General features: G+C 48.6%; 2 protein-coding genes across 2 annotated transcripts; one reads left to right on the top strand and one right to left on the bottom strand.

Annotated features, from left to right (window-relative positions):
- Window positions 1–281: 281 nt before the first annotated feature.
- LOC120901771 (toll-like receptor Tollo) lies at window positions 282–6,346 on the bottom strand. The gene has a single exon (XM_040310009.1). It carries the CDS (start codon window positions 4,758–4,760, stop codon window positions 645–647), a length of 4,116 nt encoding a protein of 1,371 aa, XP_040165943.1. The 5' UTR covers window positions 4,761–6,346; the 3' UTR covers window positions 282–644.
- A 14,112-nt stretch (window positions 6,347–20,458) lies between these two features.
- Window positions 20,459–21,203, top strand: LOC120903937 (threonine-rich protein-like). The gene is made up of 2 exons (XM_040313614.1): window positions 20,459–20,532; window positions 20,604–21,203. The coding sequence occupies exons 1-2, from the start codon at window positions 20,482–20,484 to the stop codon at window positions 21,069–21,071; spliced, it is 519 nt and encodes a 172-aa protein (XP_040169548.1). The 5' UTR covers window positions 20,459–20,481; the 3' UTR covers window positions 21,072–21,203.
- The last annotated feature ends 254 nt before the right edge of the window (window positions 21,204–21,457 follow it).

Below are 21,457 nucleotides of genomic sequence, written 5' to 3'. Positions count from 1 at the left end.
AACGAGACATCTGTGCGGCCACCAAACGTGTACGTTCCTCTGCTTATCAACCGTCGGCGGAATGTGAAATCGAATGTAAAACCACTGAACCCCATCGCTGAAGTCGACTCGTCCGTCGTCGCCCGCCTGCTGTACAGCTTCCCGTGTCCAGTGTCTCCAGTGTGGCTTATCGCGACTCCATTCGTTTGTACAGTTTTGTTTCGTAATGGCCACAACCACAGCCGCTCGCCCAGAAGTCATCAACGGTTTTGCCCTCCCAGTAAAGCCAACACGCGTACACGTATGTCTTTTTCAATGTGTGTTTGTTTGTTGTTTTATTTTATAAATTCGAACCCTAACCTAGCGTGTAGTAGGAATCATAAGCATACGATGCGCGCGATTACGAGTTAAGGACTACTAGTGTTGTATGGTGGGGGAGGTCCACCCCGTACGGCGGGACGACCATTAATAACGACTTCAATGGGAAGGGAATGGGAGTTGAGGGTGTCTTTTTTCACGGGAAGATGGGATATTTTCAATTTCTTTTTTTTTATACAAAACAACTTCCAACGATAAGACTACAATCACGAGTTTTTTTTTTGGGGGAAAAACAAAACATTTGGGAACATCGGGAACATAAGGAAGTAAAATAAGAAAAACGAACTTTACACAAAGTACGGCCGATTGTTGCCGTCTGGTCCGGTTCCTCCGGTTCGATGCTGCTGCTGGTGCTGCTGTAGCTGCTGCTGCTGTTCGGCCATGTACTGAGGCTCCGGAATGGTGGAATACACGTGGCCAAGCGTATTGGTGTTGGTGAAGTTGCTACCACCAGTACCGGGGGCACCACCGTGGTATGCCGTCCCCGGATGATGATGATGGTGATGATGATGATGATGCGACTGACCATGGGGATGATGATGGTGGTGGGGGTGAGGCATGGTTTGTGGAATTGGTGTGGAGCCACCACCGGAATGCTGCTGCTGCTGCTGCTGGTACTGCACAAGTCCACCGTTTTGATGATGATGAAGGTACATCGCACCACCACCACCTGGGTTCGTTGGTGCCTCGTACTGTGGAGACGACCCGGCCGTCGACGGCTCCTCATCTTCCGTCGTGTAAGTACTGTGCGCTCCGCCGAGAGAGCGTGGCTGTGGAACCGGATACGGTTGTTGATGGTGAGGATGTTGCTGCTGCTGCTGCTGCTGCTGCTGTATTGAAACCTCCGAGTTGAGCCGCTTGGGCCAGGTTGCCGTTGGCGCTGACGCCCCAATACCTCCCACCACCATCAGGTTATTGGTCGGTGCTGGCGTGTACCGAATGTTGATGTTCTTCCGATGGGACGCCTTGTTAACAGAGCCTCCATCGCGCCCCAGATCGGGCATGGCAAACCGCAGCTTGTCCCAGAACCGCCGATCGTCCCACGCTATCACGGTGCACGTCCGTGCCAGTATGTCCATGATCGGGTCCATCGCCAGCATCGACCCGGGCACGGAGGTGATCAGCACTATCCGCTGCTTGCGCCGCGACGGACGTATCAGCTCCAGCGCCGCCTGCAATGCCGCCCGGAACTCGGGCTGCGACCACTCGAGCTGCAGGAACTTGACGCTCACGAACAGGACCAGCTTGCGGGATGCGTCCGCCGCCGACTGTACCGTGTCGCCGAGAAAGCCGGCCCCGCCGTGCACGTCCCGATAGTGCAGACACATGCCGTACCCGTGGTGCTCGAGCTCCTGGCCGATTTGACTAGTGACCAGGTCGGCATCGGCCGCACTGTACAGCAGATAGGCGTCGTACAGCTTCTCGCTGTCCTCACAGCGCTCGAGCGCCGTCAGGGGGTCCTTGCACAGCCGCACACCGTACCGGGAGTGGGCCCACAGGCACACATCCTGCCGGAACAGCACGACCAGCGCAACGAGCATGATCGTCAGCACCAAACCGGCCAGCACCGCGATCAGCAGCGGCAGATAGTCGATGAAGTCGTCGTTGATGATCGTACGCTGCACGGTAGCGGTCGCCACCGGAACAACGGCCGGCCGCTGTCCCTCGCACTCCTTCACCACGTCCGGGAGCGGTTTCCCACCGGCACACTGGAACTCGCCCCAGCTGGTCTCCTCCGACGATTCCGTCTGCTCCTCCGACTGTGCTGCCGACCCGTTGCTGCGGTACATTCGCTCGAGCCAGTCGAGCAGTTTGGGCAGCAGCTCGCAGGAACACTCGAGCGCATTGCCCTCCAGCGAGACGGACCGATAGGCACCATCGGGCCCACCGCTCGGCAGCGGCAGTAACTCCCAAGGTCTGACGCCCTTCAGCTTGTTCTCCGCGATCGTGAGCACCTCGAGCGATTTCTGGTAATAGAACGACCTATTTCCGATCGATGCCAGCGCATTCCGGTGCAGATACAGCTCCTTCAGCTCGCGCAGCTGCTCAAACTCGGCCCCGCTCAGCTGCTCCAACCCATTCTGCTCGAGATGCAGCACCTCCAGGGCTGGTATTCCCGCAAACGTCTTGTTGTTGAGCGACTCGATGCGGCTCCCGTTCAGATACAGTGACTTTAGCTTCTTCTTCCCAATAAACACGTGACTGCCCAGCGCACCGAGATTGTTCCCGTCCAGATAGATGTCGGTCGCATCCATCGGGATCTTGGCCGGCACGAGGGACAACCCGGCCGACCCACAGTCCACGATGTTCGACTCCCAGGCCGTGTCGTGATAGCACCGGCACCGATCCGGACATGCCATCTTGCAATCGCACGCATCAAAGTCACAGCAGTGGCACGTAGCGAAGCAATGCGCCTCATACCGGCAGAGGAACTCACTGGCCCGCATCGCCATGAGTGGACGCCGCTGCTCACCCCGTTCGTGCTCCATCGAGCAGTGCACAGAGTCAAGATCTTTCACCTGCGGGTACTGCCGCAGGTACGCCAACTCATTGATCCGCTGCAACCACTCCATCGTGCAATCACAGTGTATCAAGTTGTCGCCCAGATAAAACTCGGGCAGCATTCGAGTATCGGGCCATGGTGTCAGTGCAAGCGCAGACATTTCAATACGCCGTAACCGATTCCCGTACAGCACCACCTTCACGATGTGTTCCTTCCCGGTGAACGTTTCCGGCGCAATCTCCTCGATGTGGTTGTTGTTCATCAGGATCGTCTCGATGTTATGGGGGAACGAGCTCGCATTAATCTGACGCAGCTTATTGTGCGACACATCCAGCATCTTCAACTGGAACCAATTCCCCACATCGTACCTGTTCCCGAGCTCACTGATGTTGTTCTTATGAATGTCGAGCCACTCGAGCGACTGGGGATAGTGCGAGTAGTCGAACCAACCAATATTGTTGTCGGAAATGTTCAGATACACCAGGGACGAAAGTGAGGTAAACACCCCCGACACATCCTCCAGCTCGTTGTTGTCCAGCCGGATAGCCCGCAGCGTCGGATTGGAGCTAAACGCCGACTGATCAATGTGACGAATACGGTTCGACGCCAGATTCAGCACGTGGATCGTCGACAGCGCAAAGAAGGTGTCGCGCGAAATCTCCGATATCTGATTATCCACCAACCGCAGCCCCATCAGCTCCTCCAGCCCCTCGAACGATGAGTTGTTAATCTCCGCAATCTGGTTCTTCCCCAGATCGAGCGACTGCAGAAACTTCAGGCTCTTCATCCCCGAAGGTATCTCCTCCAGCCGGTTATCGTTCAAGCTCAGATCGTGCAGGTGCGTCAGATTCTCGAACGCCCGCTCATGTATGTACGCAATCTGGTTCGACTCCAGTATCAGCTGATTCAGCACGTACAGCTCGCTGAAGTGGTACGGCTCGATCTGGCGCAACCGATTGTGCGACAGGAACAGGGCGTGCAGGTTCTTCAGATCACTGAACGCACCATCCGCCAGCAGCTCGATCGCGTTGTGCTCCAGATTAAGTATCTGCAAGCTGTACAGCCCCTTAAACACGTGCTGGTCCACCTTCGACAGCTGATTGTGGCCCAGATTCAGCACCACCAGCCGCACCTGCCCCGCGAACGTGTCCCGCTTCACCCACGTCGACGTAAGCTGATTGCGGGACAGGTCCAGCGTCTCCAACCTGTCCAGCCCCTCGAACACACCGGGCGCCAGCACCGACAGCGAGTTGTTCTGCAGGTACACCTGGCGGATTTTGCGCGACGAAACGAACAACTCCGGCGTCAGTGCCGTCAACCTGTTGTCGGACAGATCAAGCACCTCGAGCGTACCGAGCCCAACGAATGCCCGGTCCGCAATCTCCTTCAACAGATTCCGCTGCAGGTGCAGCGCATTCAGTGACCGCATCGCCGTCAGCCCATTGTCCGGCAGCAGCGTCAGATCATTCCCGGACAGATCCAACACCTCCAGCCCCGTATTACAAGCCCGGCCCGGCTCCGTCGGCCCGTTGCCCCAGTCGGACAGCATCAGCTGCGTCAGATCACTCAACCGATTCCCGGTCAGATTGAGCACCCGCAGCTTCTGCAGCGGACAGAACACCTCCGCCGGTAGGCTCCAGATGTTGTTGTCCGCCAGGTGCATCTCCTTCAGCTCGGTCAGCCCCCGGAAGCTGTCCGGGTGCAGCTCCAGGTTCATCACCGACCAGTCCACGTTGTGCGTGCTCAGCGCCAGCCGCTTCAGCACCCGCATGTTCGCGAACGCCAGCGCCGGTATGTACTTGATCTTGCAGTACTCGATCGACAGCCGCAGCAACCCGTGCAGATTGCCCAGGAAGTTGCCCGGCGTCGTCGTCGACTCTAAGGAACTTTCGAAGAACATAATGTCGTTGCACTCGAGCTTGAGCGATTTAATCCTATCTATTTGATAACTACTTATGTTTGCTAGCAGACTCTCCGTGCGCGTGATCGTCTTGATCCGGCACTGCAGCTCGTCCGACCGCTTCTCCTGCGATACTTCCAGTACCGCACCGGTCCAGCTGCACGCCTTCGGGAGGGTCTCATCGTGCCGCAGGAAGTTCCCCCGGCCGTCCACCGACCGACAGCACCCGACGAGCAGTGCTAGCGTGAGCAGGTGGACCGCCGCCTCCGCCGTCCGGGCTGCCGCCGCCAGGATGAATGATGGATGATCCGCAGCCGGTGGCCACCAGTGGCCTTTCGTAACACTCACACACAAGCGCACAGACACACACTCGCACACAGTCACACAGGCCCAGTTTAGTCTTCACAGATCACAGCAATAGGCACGGCACGTTGGGATGTTTTGCCCGGTTTGGACCTCACAGCAGTCACACACTCGAAAGGCCATCTTTTCGTTCGCTTCGTCCACCCCAACACACGGCAATTGTGGGGTTGGAGCAGCTGCTCAACTCAAACCACATGCACACACACACACACATGCACACCGGGTCACAGATTTTCCCACGCTGCATGCATTCTCCGCTGAGCGCAAACGGGCATTTTCCGGTTTACTTCATTTCATAAGCACGAACGCACTCGTCGATGTTGCCCTGACAACGAAACCAAGCACAACAGGTAACAGGCTCACTCTCTCTTTATCTCTCTCTCTCTCTCTTTTTGTCACACTAGCTCTGTAGGGTAGCACTGCAAGGTTGTTTGTAGTAAAACGGCACGTCTTCTTGCACTAGCAAAACCAACAAAACACAAAACCCGGCAAAGGATTAAGCAAAAACTCTTCTTCTGTACACCTTGTGTACATTCAGCACTGTTTTCCGTTGTCTCGTCAGAGGGTCGCAAGCAAGAAACCGCAAAAAACACACGCAGACTTCACGATCAGAGCTCTCACTTTCTTTCTGTGCCGCCACCATCCAGCAAAAAACTCGTCGTCACTGTAGCATACACACACACATATACGAACACGAAGTAACGCAATTTTTTTTCCTTTTGCTGCCAGGCACCACGACGCAAAGGTTTCTTTCCGTTTGCTTTCAAAGGCAGCCTTTTATCTGCTGCTACGGCTGTGTAGGGCGCCGCTTGCTTTTGGGACCCTTTCGGTAGGTCTCCCCTACCGCCACCGCGACGACAACACTGTGTGCGGCTTTTAAAAATAATCTTCACTCATACACGTGCAACGCGGCTCACTCACTCACACGCAAACGACCTTTCTTTTATTTTTTGTTTTAGCCCTTGGTACCACATGCACGGCTGCACGAACGTTTGCCTGCTATACACGCACGATTTCGATTGCTGTTTTCGCAACGGTGGCCGGTTCGTCGCCACGGGAATTCTAACTTTATCACGCAGACACGCGCACACACACGCACGGTGTTGGTTTACTATGTTCGCGGTGGAATTGTTGACCTCGCGCACGTAACTTTCACGCACACGGGTTTGTTCGGGTGCGTAAGGCGGAGCGCGAAACACGTCCGATTGCGTTGCTGGTTGGCGTAGAAATGAATGGGCAAATGAACGCCGTACGCAGCACGCGGTGACGGCGAACGCGAAAGCCGCGATTCACGCGCTTCGATGAGTAAGCGAGAGCGAGTTCATTCGCGATGGAAATGATCAATGGAAAGGAATGTAGAAACTGGTTTTCTGTTGTGCTTTTGGGGCTTGTTTGGTTTGGCATTAGAAAAAGAAAAGAAACGGCACGATTTTGTTAGGAGATGTGTGTTAATGGAATAAGTTAATGTTTGTCGCATGCATCGATTAAACTAATGCCCTACATTTAACCATCCCATGTACTTTGCTATAGTTTTTCAAAATTGTATGAAACATTATTTTTATAATCAAATTTATTAAATTAAATCTTTAATGTCGTTATTATGCTCATTGTACAATCTATAGTATTTCTTTGTATTTGTTGCTCTTTGTTACTTCATTCGCATTCATTCATTCCTTCATTATGCAATTCATCCAATCTTCGGCCATCTTCGGATCACCCATTCACGATGCGAGCGAGAGAGAGAGATACTCGCTCTCACCAACTTCTCTTCTCACCGTTGCGTTCAGGATGAATGAATTCTACCATGCAACAGCCACACGTACTCTTCTCACACTGACTCTCTCACGATTCGAACGTTTTGATGAACTCGAAAGTGCATCGATGCATAAATGGCAGTTAGAGAGCCGGGTAAGGAAAGAGATGGAAGATGGCCAGTTGGTTGGGTTTATAATTTTGGCCTGTGGACGCGTCCAGACTAATCCACGCGCGTGTGTGTGTGTTTGATGCTGCGTCTCAATAAATCATATGATGTGATATTTATGACGATTAATAGATGATGGGAGATGAGCGTGATTTTGGTGGAGATCGAAGGGAAGGAAGAACTTTGGGCGGCTTTGGATGTAAATTGCGGCACACAACAACACAATGTCCGTTATGGCTCGCACAGGCGTATAAATTGCTTGATGGACAGTTTTCAAATGGTGCTTTCTTCTTCAAAAATAATATAAAATAATTTTAATCTCCATAACAATGCTATTTTTTTAAAATGTACTTTAATTGCTTTTACTGCATTTAGCATTCACTTACTTTTATATTTGTCAGAAAGTGAAAGCCTTTGAAAATGATTTAAAAATTATTAAAGGAGGAACATATTTCTGTTGTTTTCTAGTTTCAACTGTGCACATAGTCATTTGCAGAGAAAGAATATTAACTAAAACTTATAATTTTATTTATATTTGTATTAATTTTTATTCAGTGTTTCTTCTTGTTCATAGTCTATATATGTCAAGCTTACTACTTACTTTTGTGTCATGTAAATCCACCATAACTTTAGAATGTTTTAATGCACTCAGCACTCAACTACTCTAACGTTTTTAAGCCTTCCATTAATTCATTCATTGAATGCTTTTAACATCGCTCATAACTTTACTTTACTTATAAATACCGTGCATCGCTTCTATAAACCATTCGCCTTAGCGCACCAGCATAGAAAACGAACTGCTTTTTGCCTTTATCTACCGGTCGAAAGTATTTTGCGTCATTTACCGAGAGATAAGGAAACAATATAACACAACAAAAAAACACACGCCATTTATCAGCAAGAAGTGTAACGATGCGAACGAATCACAACGTTGCATTTGCATTCCGGGGGAAATTTATTCAACAATAATAACTATTCCCGACCACCGCAAGAATGCCACCTGGAACGAGAGAAGTGGATCGAGAGTGAGAAAACAAAAAACCCGAAGAAAGTAGCCAGCAAAAAAACCAACAACATAATCACGCTTTAAAAAAAAAAGCTAACTAATACTTCCCGTGCAACGTGTCCCCCCCCCACTGACCTTCTTCGTACCACAGAATGTGACAGGCGAATCGGTTAAGCCGTGCACCACCCAAAGTGCACTCGCCACCAAGCGCGAATGCATCCAAATGGGGGTTGGGAGCCGGCACCAACTGTAACCCGGCCGGCCTTGCACTCACCGCATCGTGGATGGCGTTTCAAAGTGTCGTAAAATAAAATCATAATATCAGAGCAAACCAGTTCGGCCGAAACAAACTAGCAAAACGCAACGCAAAAAAGTGTAAAGGTTGTAAAATTGTGTTTTTTCAAAACAATGCTTTTAGCCAAAGCGTGTGCAGCGTGGTTCGGTCGTGTGCATGCACCGTATGCACTGCTCTGCACAAAGCCTTCGCTCGGCCCCGGTGCAACGGGCTGCTTCGGTTGTTTACCGTACGTGGCAGGAGTGCATTAAACAGTCGGCAAGCCTTGGGACGCGGTGAAATTGTGGCAAAATATCCGATTACATTAACGGGACGGGCGGCGGCTGCCAAAACATCGATCAAATAGATAGCGCGACCCACTGCTGCTTGCCGGTCCCTCTCGCTTTCTTTTTCGGCAGTTTGGTGTGTTCGAAGTTTGTGCTCGTTTGTTAGCTGGGGTTGACTGGGAGTGACCTTTTCGGCTTCGGCGTCTTGCAAGAACTTCCGGGAGAGTTTGCTTCCCACTTCTGCATTTTCTGCTGACCTGTCGAAGCACGGGGGTCATTCGTCTTAATTTCGCCCACCGCCAAGCCAAGCAAAATCGGTGTGCAGGGCGATACATTTATCTGTCAACTCTGGCAAATGTGTGTTCGGGGTGTGCCCAGTATCATGCACGAAATCTGCTCGCAGGCGCTTCGGTGGTTCTCGGTGGGAGGTACGCGACAGTGTCTTTTTAATGCTAAAATGGGTCTTAAAGGAAGTAAACATTTCAGCCGGCGCTTCCGCGAGTGTCTGTTTCCGGGAGAGTTACTTTTGCTAACGATCGCCCTGGTCCATTGACCTACCGCGACGATTTGCAAATACCTCCAGGGAAGAATTTTCTGCAGATTTTGTAGAGAAAACATCTCAAACTATTTAAGAGCTTTAAAGTTAAGAGCTATAGACATGTGTGATCCTCCCTGAGATCTAACATGGCCTTAAATGGAAATTTTAAAGCACAAGTTCTTTTACCAATCCTCTTCCAGGGACTTATGCATATCGACAGAATGGCCCATGGCCTCCATTATTTTGGAGAATGTTGCTCGAGCCGAAATAAAATACCTCGTTGGAACATTTCAGATAGAAATTATTGTTTATTTGCTCTCACTTCAACCCCCCCGAACACGAGCAAAAGGTTCGATAAGGCTCGAACGGCAAACAAAACATTGCCTCTGGGCTTCAGAGAGTGTCCGTGTTCTACAACTACAACACTACGTCCTCGGCAGTGCCAACAGCATCGTCCCGGGGGTAATTTTGCGCAATCGAAAAACATTGCATTTGCGTCGAGGTGTTGAATTTCCAACGATTGCTCTCGCGCTCTAGTTTCCAACGCTTCTTGCTCCTTGTGGTTTTCCATCGTGCCTGTACACTGCCGTTCTAGCTGCAGGTGTCTAGCACATCCCTCATACAACATATACAACAACACCGGTCACGGGACAAAAATCGAATCGTTTCGGAGTTCGCAATCGAAGCGAACACCCCAACGCCATTGCGCACCGGTTGTTTCTGTTCACCGGTGCGCACAGGAAGAAATAGCAACTCGCCAGCGCAGCAAGGCGTACGTGTCAGGTCACGGAGGTGACCAGTAAATCATCGTCCAAGCGACTCGAGCATTCCAGCGAGGATACAGGCCATTCCATTCCACACGCACGCGAAGGGGTACGGAAGCACCACCGACGACGTCGACCATTGCTAGGCCCCGGGTCCGCGCGATGATGCTGGTGACCACCAAGATGCTGGAACGGCGAATGAGGGCCCCTTATCCCGCATGGTGCGTCATTCGCAAGCAATCCCGGTTTTCCTGTGTCCTCTCCCGAGCTCCAGCTTACACGCCGCAGCATACCTTTGCTGCTGCGTCAAGCAGTTTTTCCACGCCGAGGCCCACAAACACTCCCCTGCAAACGCAAACAATCGTAAAGTTTAACGATTTCAAAACACCATAAAACCATAACTGCTCTCCCAGCCAAACTCGACTCGGTTATTTCTGAAAGCACACAGCTTCGGTTGCTGTTGTTGCTGCTGCCTCTGCTCTGCACGACAATTCCTCCCCGACAATGGTCGGCCGTTTCGACTGTTTCGACTGGTAAAAGATAAGTGGTTAAAATAAGTGTAAAATGACGTGCACACGGTCGAGCGCGGAGCATCAAACATGTGGTCCTGGTGGCACTGTGGCGGAAGGTCGAACGTGAATAACGTTGTAACGGCATTAACTGCAATGGAAATCAAACACACTATCGGTGGGGGAGGCCTTTTTGGTGTATTTCAATCGCTTTATTTTTGGACTGTTTTAATGCTGAAGGGCATCCAGGTTAGAGGACGCTTATCGCAACATTTGAAAAAGGTTATGCTTATGTTTAAAATTGATTTTAAATATTAAATTACTTTAGCTCTTGTTACATAATATGAATTCCTTTATCCAAGAACCCTCAGCTGCACTCGAAAGTACTTTAACCTTTTAAGTCATAAAATAAACCCCCGCTGCTCAATCTCTCAAGGCGACATCGACCTGTATGTCCACAACGCCACTCCAAGAAACCCATTCTACACTGCAATGATGCGGGAAATAATTTTGAAGAAAACGCAGGCACATACATATACCGTTTACCGTACCACGATCATAGCCCTGTTCTTGCATCGCCATCAGTTCCAGCGCCTTGACACTAACGGCTCACGGCTCGTGATTGATCTTGATCGCCAGTCGCAACGACTTCACGCGCATTCTGGCGTACCGCGCCGGCTGTTCTCTCTTCGCGGTTTCTCCCTCACCCAATGCACACTTAACATGAACTTGAACGTGCAGCAACGTCTCCGTCTCTGGACAAACTGTTACTCAAACCCAATGACCCGGGCAAGGCAACTGCGGGCCGGACTCCAAGAATCGAAAACCAATACCCAGCCCGCGGTACGCTGCACTGCCAACCGCCGAGGACTGTTTTATGCTCCAGATGTCCATCAGTGTGAACAACGATCGTAACGCAGTTAAAGCGCGCTTAAGCGAGGACAGCTAGGGGACGCAATGGACGGCCGTGAAGTACAACAAGGGCCACATACATGGGGAGGCAAAACAAAAACGAACAAAAAAGAGCGAATGAAACATTACAAGTGACAGTTATAGTGGTACCGCCTAACAACAACGACAAGTCCGAGCGTGTGTGTGTGCAGGCACAGATAGAACGGGGCCGAGGTTTAAACACATCGTTGGGAAAGGTGGAGAAGAACCATAAAAAGAACCACCAGAACCACGCACAGTGCTTGTGACAGTTACAGGCGCATGAACCACCAAAACCCCTTGCCACGGTAAGGCACCACGCCTCGGTGGGCCAGAGCGAGCGCATATACAGAAACTTTTAAGTACCCTCAATTAAAAAATCTCTCCCTCGAAATTCCACTTCCCCCCTGCTATGTACCCCTTTTGCGGTGGTACAAATCCCACGTTTCCCATCCAAGCTTCCTGGGCCGCGGAAAAAAACTCGCCGAAAAACAAAAGCCACCTCAACGCAGCTTAAACACGTCGCCTGCTCATGAATCACAATTAATAGTGATTAGGAAAAAGCTTGCGCTGGACCTCAACAGTGGTCCCTGTGGGCTCATTTCCCTAGCTCGTTTGAAAAATTGAATAGACACACACACACACACACACACCGCAATAGGCAGCATTCGTGTGACAACGTGGCGGTAAGGTACGAACCCGAAACCGGTGCATCCCTTGTTTTCCCCCTTTTATTTCTTCGATTCCCTCGAATCCCGGACACTCTCGTGCATAGCGTGCGCATACGTGTGTGGTACAAATTGTTATTCGTGTATAATTTTGTTTTACCCGCTTTTTTCCGGTGTCACTTTCTCCCCTTGGAGTTTCTAGTTTGTTTTTTTTCGTTCCTATTGCCATGGTTGAGCGTCTGCGACGAGTGTGATACGAAAGAACGCAAAAGATCGGCGCAACCAGATCGTTTAGGGATCGTGGCTTGATCGATGACGTACACGCACAAGGACGTCATTTTTTTGTTCTGTTGTTGAGCTAAACAACCGGAAGGGAGCATTACCGAGGGCCGAGGAGGAGGGAAAAAACGCGCAGCTAATTATAATAATATTAGGGTGCATTACCCAAAACGCATATTAACCATCGGAACGTGCCCACCATCGGAAAGGGGAGGGAACTCGAAATTAGAAAGAAAAGATCACGACGAGTAAAATCCCCTCTGAAAATGCCTCAAGTAGGCTTTGGGTAGTCGCTCGAAACGCGCGCGCACACGCATTGTAGCGAGAGAAATTAAGAAAATGATAGAACAGTAAGCCACGAGCGTCTCTGTGTCTGTGTGCATGGACAGGCGTGCGTGTAATTCTTGAGATTCTTTTCGAGGGCTTAAAATGCAGCTGCCGTGCATGGGTGAGTTATTGGCCGGTGAGCGGCGCATTTTGTGGCACACACACACAGGCGGCCACAATTTACGGCCGCCGTGCGCATAATAGACCATTATCGGCCATCAAACAATGTAACCTATTAGTGTGTCGTATAGTAAAAGATGGGGGAGTTTTTTTTTTCAACGGCAAACCTAGTGGAAACATTGCCCGCGCATTTATGTATTATTAATGGGAGTGCGAGACGGGCGCACGCCGATCGTTGGTGGTAGCATAGCAGAGAGAAGCGCGATCTCTACGCGCAGGTGATGCGGTGTTAGAATGCACCGAAATTGTTTTGGGGGTGCTGAAAAATTAGGCAACTTTATTGTTTCCTTCCACGGTTCGGCGCAGTTGGAGCTGTAATTTTGGTTGAAGATGCTATCACTGATTTCCTAAAACTGTTTGCTTTGTCCCTTCTATTTATCAACTCGTTGTTAGTGCCATACTGTTTACCAACTCCTAATTTAGCGCTTCTTTATGTTGGCGTGATCTGCTACTGTACTCGGTTGATCATGGTTTAGGCATTCAATTCAAAACGAAAAAGGTTTTTTGAATTCAAACTTACAAATTCTCATGAATCGCTAGAAGAGTCGCATGATACTTCAAATGTTATTTCTAGAATGAATAGTGGCAATCATCATATTATTATTTGATGTTAATCATTCATAAATGTAGCCAGTGTTAGTCGTCATTCTCCAAAAACTTGACTCATTTTTATTCAGGTTTTTCCTACTCCTAGTGAGAAGATGTCGCGAATCATGTCTTAGTTCATTTCACCCATCAACTCCAAGAAGCACTTCAACGGGAACTGCTTCAGAATCTATTACGCTCCAAGAGTTGATCATGTAATTTATTCAATAGCTGAATCAATGGCAAGCCTATACCTTTACGAGAAACCGAGGCTTGCCTTTACGAGAAAGTCTCCATCTATCTCAATAGAAATACCTTTTTTTTTTGGATTTACTGAAAGCGAAAGCCATTAAATAAAATATGATTGTTTCTTTAATATTATTCAATCATATAGGTACTAGTGATGATTGACTTTACGCAATAGAGATACAACGTTGATGTAATTGTTTACTCTTCTAGACAAAGATCTTGTATAATTAAGCTGTTCCAGCAAGGTTCCAATAATAATCCAAAGATCTTGATATGCAAACTCCAAAAAGTTCTCAAATAAAATACATCTTTCACAAGGGTACAGAAGACTTCCTTCCCTGAGTTCCACACTGCATCTAAACCAACCTAACTCTCCCCAAACAAAGTATCAATTTATATCGCTAAAAATAAGTTTACTCTCCAGCGTAGAATCACCGCATCAGGCACCTTCCAGCACTGCACGTGATCGGTGAATTGCACCATCAATCAGCGCACGATAATGCTATTCGCATTCTTCAGCACACCCAGCCCCCGAAAGTATGTGAGAAAATCATTCCCCATCTTCCAGCCCAGGGAAGTGGAACCAAACGAGAAGAGAAAAAAGCGGCGATGTTCGCATAATTCCCGGCACCCAGAACGTGATGCTCTCACACAATGAACATCATAGATAATGGGCTTCTAATGGCAGAAGCAGCAACAGCAACCGCTTGGGAGGAAAGAACGGGACGTTGGAGGAGAAACGGGGAGTCCGTGTCATGCAACTCCATGGGCACACGAGCGTTCGAGCACACACTCACTTCCCGCTGCCACGATTTGTTGGTTTTCCTGTCCCTTCGAAGCCGGCTGTGATGCTCGACGTGTGTGCATTCCCTCCCAGCTCCAAGCGAGCGGCCCTCACCGATGGCCCTCACAACATACGCGAGACGGACGTGCAAACACAGGGTCAGCTATCCAAAACTATTCTAACCTGGACACACACACACACACACACACACATAGTGAGAGAGAAACACACGCACTCAGTACGCGTCCAGCACCGTTCTTGATGCTCTGGAGCGTTCTTGTTGCTTCTTGTCCTCCCTTTGTACGCCGTCGTTCGGTTTCGATTTTATGAGCCCTCTCGCGCGTACACCTTTGGGTGGTCTCGTGTGCGGTCTCGCAGACCCCATCCAACCAACCCCAAGGTCCTCCTATCCCCCCCCCCCTATTCTCATGATGCTTTTTGTTCTGTTTTGTTCCGTTTGCTTACTCACTTCTGGTTCACCTGACCCACCGTATCGTACCTGGCCGCCGGGCGAAAGTCGTCCACTTGCTTCGTTCCGCGATCGCATTCGGCGGAGGACTTCTCACGGCGCTTTTGCTTCACTTTTTCCTACTTTTGTGAATGCCTTTATGCCTCCCCTAAGTTGGTTTTGTTTTATGTACCTCAGCGCGACGACTCTCACGGACGAGTGCGATCCGTACAGCTTGTCCATCAGAGAGCCTGTGCGCTCGGGGTCCAATAGGTCCTTCCGCTCCGAAACGGTTCCTTACGGTGAGCGGAGTACACCGTGGTGTGTGATGACCACAGATCAATTTCTCAAAAGCAGCAACGGCAGACAACGATGACGATTCGGTGCGCGAAGAGCTCGAAGCGATGAACCGATGAATAGACGCAACAGAAATGATGGTGAAGAAGAACAGTGGAAACACACGGGCAAACAGCTCCAGCACCGGACACCGGCCGGGTCGAACAATTTGTAAAGCGGATAATTTATCGCAAGACATTTGTTTTGGCCGTAAGTGTTTCGGTGCTTCGGACGGAACATTTCCCGAAGAGACAAAAGCAAGCACCCAGTAGATCACGGGTGTTGCAACATAGCAGAGGGCGAGAAGAGAGCTTCTCCAATCTTCCACGAAAGGGCTTCCACGGGGAGAGCAGTTTGTTTTTTTTTTGCTCCTCTGTTAGTCTTCAAACTTGCCCTTCCGAAACCTTTCTCTAGCCTAGCCCGTTGGACGGAGATGAAAAATCTTTAAGCAAATTAAACTTTGCCTTCTCAATCAGCGATCGGTTTGCGGACCCGATCGCATAGCCACCGAGGATTAGATTAGAAAATGCGTCATTCGCGCGCGGTACAAAATGGCCAACCGCGGGCCAGCGGATATGTAGCAACAAGTAGAGCGCTGGGCACTGGGCAGAGAACAAAACGAACAGCACAAAAAATCATGCCGGTAACTGAAGGCACCACATTCCCTTTTTCTGTAAATGGATGCTGAGAAGCGCCCGTTTGGACGAGGATGGATTACGGTTGAGTGTGTCGTCATTTGTTTTTTCTCACTGATATGGGTGAACCTTTGGTTCAAACGCAGTTGGCTAATCTTGCGAACCACGTGAAAGCAAAGACTATTAGTTTGATGAGTGGAAAGGATGTGTGTGTGTGTTTGCAAATGTATTTAGTCTGTTTCCTTGTTCTCATGGTTGGTCGGGTTCGCCGATTAGTTTGAATTTATTAAAGCGATACAGCATAAGTTGCTGTATTTAGTTGTGTACTGCGTTTCGTTATTAAAGATTATGATAGTAATTATAGCTCCATTGATTTCTGACTTTGTTGTTACATTTTCCTCATCGATTTATAATGAAATAATGATCACTTCAACTAAATCACCAAATTTAGCTAATTGTTATATGTCCCTATGTGTCTATGTGTATCTCCAAAAGAGTTTGAACTTTTGAAGTTCCATAGAGTCGAATTCCCATATAAAGTTCCCTTCCTAAAACAAAAAGTCAAAAAGTATCCAAAAACCAAACAACCATGAATTTGATTTGAGTTCCTCAGTTTAGGATCCATTTTGCATATTCATTCTACAAAATAAAATGTTTCTTACTTCAGGGCAAAAGAGGAATCCAATGGTCTACCAATTTCCTATGGTTTATTTCCTGCTTCATGAAATACTAAACCTGAAAAAGCGATACGAACTGTCTACTACCAATAAACTTAGCCCAAGTTACGGGAATACTGCAATAAGAACGACTTAAAATAAAGCTCTCAGAGATAACGATGTCAACAAGATTACCATCACTTCGGCGACATCCATTTTGCATGCAATCCAATGCTCTATTTTGAGCGTATTTTTTTGTTCTACACCAATCAAACACACATTCCTTTCCATTCCTTCGCAGATCGACCGAATGTAGTGTTCACTTCTGCAAAACCAACGGCAAAATCTCTGCAGCTCCGCCACATGTAGGGGCTGCCGTTTATTACTGCAGCTTCAATTTTGACACCTTCGTAGCCGCACTGTGTCGAACTGTACGTGTGCACAACCTGCCCCAAGACAAAACAATGCACAATCGAGCAGACAACTTGTGTATTGTGCCCTTGCGCTGGCAAGACGTTTGCTGCGATGTACACGGACGCGCTAAGCAAAAACCAAAAATGAAGCCATTAAGGGAGCAATCGGATGGGTTCTGTTGCAACGAGGAAGAGGGGTTTGGAGGAAGATTTCTCATGTCTTCTCCATGTTCCCGGTGGTTCCATGTATTGTGGCATGGTTTTTAGTTTTTCCTTTTTTCCATTTCCTCTCCCTTTCTATCCGCTGAGCTATTTTCCTTACCCTCGATGCACGTTCCACTGCGACAAAGCGCAGTGTAAAAGTCAAGTGCATTGTTACTGCCACGCTTCTACCCCACGTCCATTTCAATCTCACTGTTTCCTTCCCAGCCCCACAATCACCACCTGGCCCGTATGCAATTCCGCATTCCATGGACGCAAATTTAGAACGAAGCTGGGCAGAAAGTAAAGCTGATAAAATATTAAAATCAGCGTGAAGCCTCGAGTTCAACGCGTTTCCGTTGCGCGCCACCGTCTTCGGGAGGGGCGGCTGCCTCACTGCTGATTCCACTGAACTTCTCAATGCAATGCGGGAAACCTCCGAACGGTGGAAAGTAATCTGGCGTGCGTAGGAGGTAACCGTTTTTCCTTAGATTCCTGTTCCACTTCCACTTTCTTTCAGGCGCCCATTACCGGTGCGACTTTCCTGCTTCCCCCGATTTACTCTAGCTGTTCCCTCTCTTCCCCCTCTGCCTCAAACACGGTACCAGAGGGAATGGGAAAACTGCCCTGAAATGTAGAACATTTCGTATTCATGCATTTTTCATCTTCCTGTCTTCATTTTTCTTCCTTCCGTGTGCCGTATACAGCGGTCCGTTTCCGAGCTTGCCCATTAATGGGGGGCGGACGTTGGCGGTCCATCCACTTGCAGCACCGTTTCCGTGCTACCAGCTCTTCCTTCCCATCCAGCAGTATGCATTCCAGCTCCATCTCCGTTGCGCTGGGAAAACTCTTTGCTCAGCAACAAGTTTTCCTCGCCCATTATTCATTCCTCTCGGCGCGTGCATTCATCCTACCTATCGCCCGCGACTTCCAACGTTTGGCATTCGGCTACAAGACGCCTTCATCTTTGCAACGCTGCTTATGCTTGCACCACTTCCACTTCCTACCTCGGTCTGGCTACCGGTGCTACCGTATGTTGCCGAGTGCCCACCAGAAAGGCAGTGTGATTTTTCGCGCAGAAATTGCCCTAACGTCTTGCCCATCCACTGGCCCGCACATGTGCCCTTTTGGGCAAAGCAGGGAGGAAAAAAATGACCAGACGGTTAGGCGCAATTTTTCCTATTCATAAGACCCCGGTCGTAAGCCCGTTTTTCGCCACCCTCCAACTACCTTGTGCAAGGTTGCTTTTGTTGCAACCGGAATTCCGGAATTATTTTCTTTTCTAGTCTCTGTCTCCTTTTTTTTCATTCTTTCTTTCAGCTGGCCACCCGGCGGGTGTCTTCCGGTGGGGAGAGGAAACTCATCTTTCCGTCCCAGGGTTTCCGGTTTCATCCGGCAGTCGGCCGAAGGCATTTCAGCGGACTGAGCCAGTGCGTTTGCCAAGCGCATTCCAGGAAAAGTGCTGCTGCTACCGAAAGGTTTGTTTCTATTTTTCATATTTTTATTACGAATCAGTAAACATTCTCCATGCCTGGCTCGGCACAGTGCTCCCAGGGCGTCCCGGACGAACGGGGCCCAAGATTTCTTCCCCCCCCCCCCCCCCCAGTTCCGGGACCAATTGCTCCTGCGGCCGAGGCCATGTTTTGGGGACGAGAATTTTTGAAATGTGTACCATCATAAATATTTCAAAAACCTCCCGGATGGGCAGCCAGACCAGGATGACGCACGGAACGGAAGAGCTAGGTGGGAAGGCAAGAGTGAAAAAATAAACTCCTCCTGCGTCCCCTTGCTAGGCAGGTTTTTTACCACTGCACTCCAGTAGCGCGCTCCCAAGGAAGGCAGGTTGAATCGGGTTAAGATTGAATTGGAAAAACCAGCCGGAAAACTGCCCTTGGGCGTCGGCGGTGGCCGTACGAAACGCTGTCGTCAGTGTACTGCGTGCTCCCCTCCCCCAGAATGTGTGTCTGTGTACAAAAATATATTGAATTTCCCGCATCACCCGCTTCCCGTGTGGAGTATAACAAGCGGAAAAATCGAGGAAAAAGGAAAAACACCGCAAGCAAATCACGCACCACAAAAAGGCCCAAAGAAAAAAAACAGAGTCTCCAATTCTTAAATTACGTCGCTTTGACTCATCCATTCTTTGGGGGCTAGATGAAGAGACCGAATAAATAAAGGTAAGGAAAGGAAGAGCATTTCGGAAAGGGTAGTCGAGGAAGACAGGAAATAAATTTTCCTGCTGTTTTTGAACCGCTTTTCGGGGATTGTTTGCTTATATTTCGATTCGATTTCAGTTTTCCCAGGCCCTGCTTTCCCCTGGCTCGTGTTCGAGTAAGGAAATATCAAAGTAAAAACCAGTTGTTACCACGTAAGGAATGACGGGGTCATGGCCGGAAGTACAAAAAAGTGTGGTCCCCTCTTCTGCTGGGGTGGTAAGAAAACCGAGACGATCATCATATCAAAGCGTAACGATGAAGTTGGCGCACGTGAAAGGGAAAACGTTTATCGATGAAATGAAGAATACTTCAACTGATACACACTTCCGCAGCTGGATCGTGGACTGTCACGGTAGTATTGTGGAGTTGTAAAAAGGTGATCCTGAAGAAAGCAATTTTAAACTTCTACCTTTTTTATGGCTTATTGTTGGAACTTCAAGGTTAACTGTCCCGTTTTTATCATATAATTGGATAAGATTATGTTGTTACTGCGTATTGTAGTTCAAATTGATTCCATTTACCCCTAAAGTTATGCTATCACTTGCTACTTACTGCTATCACTGTAACAGTCTCGTTGATGTAACAAACAGATCTTTCATCGACTTTTTTGCAACGCGTTGAGAAAGCTCACGTCTTGTCTGAAAACCTTAAAATTCACCAGAAAAAATAACGTAGTTTCTTGTACATTGCTAACATGTTTAGTTTTGCATTAGACAGTAAGATTTACTTTTTAAGATATTCAAAAGAGCGATTGCAGACTTCATCTTGTGTAGATATTCATGTTTGTAAATATGGTATAACATGGTTCATTATATTTTACTTTATTTTGAATGTTTCAATTCTTTTTATTTGTTTCTTCCTTCAACCTTCAGGTTCAACCTTTGTTCTAGAACAAAGTATTTTATGACGTACGTGTTTTCGTATGACGTTAAGCGCCAGGCAATAACGCACTTGTATTTGCTCTGATAGATTGTTTGTGTGTTTCGTTACTTACCTGCTGGTTCAACATCCCGAATATCAATATCCATCACCGTCACAAAGCAAATCCCGTGTACTTCGATATCACCCTGTTGTGCTAAACAGTATAAAACTCAGTACCAAAATATAGCCGAAATCAGTTCCAGCGCCACCTCGCACAGCGATACAATCATCATGAAGTTGACTTACGTTTTCCTCGTCCTTGTGGTCATCGTGCTTGTCTTGGTACAAATAGTTTGCCATTCAGGCGTGTGAAATTGAACAACTTTATTAACTATTTTTTAATCTCCTCTCAGAATGTGGCGGACGCACACAGCAGCAAAAAGAAGAACCGTTCACCCGACCATTCCGGTGAGCACAAGAAGAAGAGTGGACATCACGGAGGACATCACCATAACAAAAACAAGCACAACAAGAATAAGACCAAGCGTCCGAAGACGACTCCCCCTTGTAAAACGACCAAGCCAGCTACAACTACTACAGGCCCTATAACGACCACCGCTGTACCTACAACGACGACTGCTGCACCAACGACGACTGCTGCACCAACGACAACTGCTGCACCAACGACGACTGCTGCACCAACGACAACTGCTGCACCAACGACAACTGCAGCACCAACGACGACTGCAGCACCAACGACGACTGAAGCACCAACGACGACTGCTGCACCAACGACGACTGCAGCACCAACGACGACTGCTGCACCTACCACTACTGCGGAACCTGCAACTACAATTGTTGATTCTACTGCTCAAGGGTAGAGCAGCAGGGATGTCTGTTTGAATTCGTCTCCCAAGTAATGATCTTGCTGTTCCGAATGATAAAAGACAACAGAACATGTTATGCATTAAATAAAATAAGCCTTTGAATTCATAACAGTAGCCAATTAATATTTCCACACGGATTGAAACATCACAACGTGAATCGTTACAAATGAATTGAAATGTAAGTACTAAAATGTTCTTCAAGAGTACACCTAACAAATGGTCACAATGTCATCTTCCTACTTGATTTTCTAGAGAGTTCCGGGTTGAAACACCAAGATCTTCACTACAACCTCAAATATTTCAACCCGGGGAAACCCAAAAACAGTACGGCACACCTGCCATGTGATTATGTTTTGCTGTAGGCTTGAAGATCACCATTA

This window comes from Anopheles arabiensis, chromosome 3 (assembly GCF_016920715.1).
Source record: "Anopheles arabiensis isolate DONGOLA chromosome 3, AaraD3, whole genome shotgun sequence".
NCBI lineage: Eukaryota > Metazoa > Arthropoda > Insecta > Diptera > Culicidae > Anopheles > Anopheles arabiensis.
This window is presented reverse-complemented; position numbering and strand designations above follow the sequence as displayed.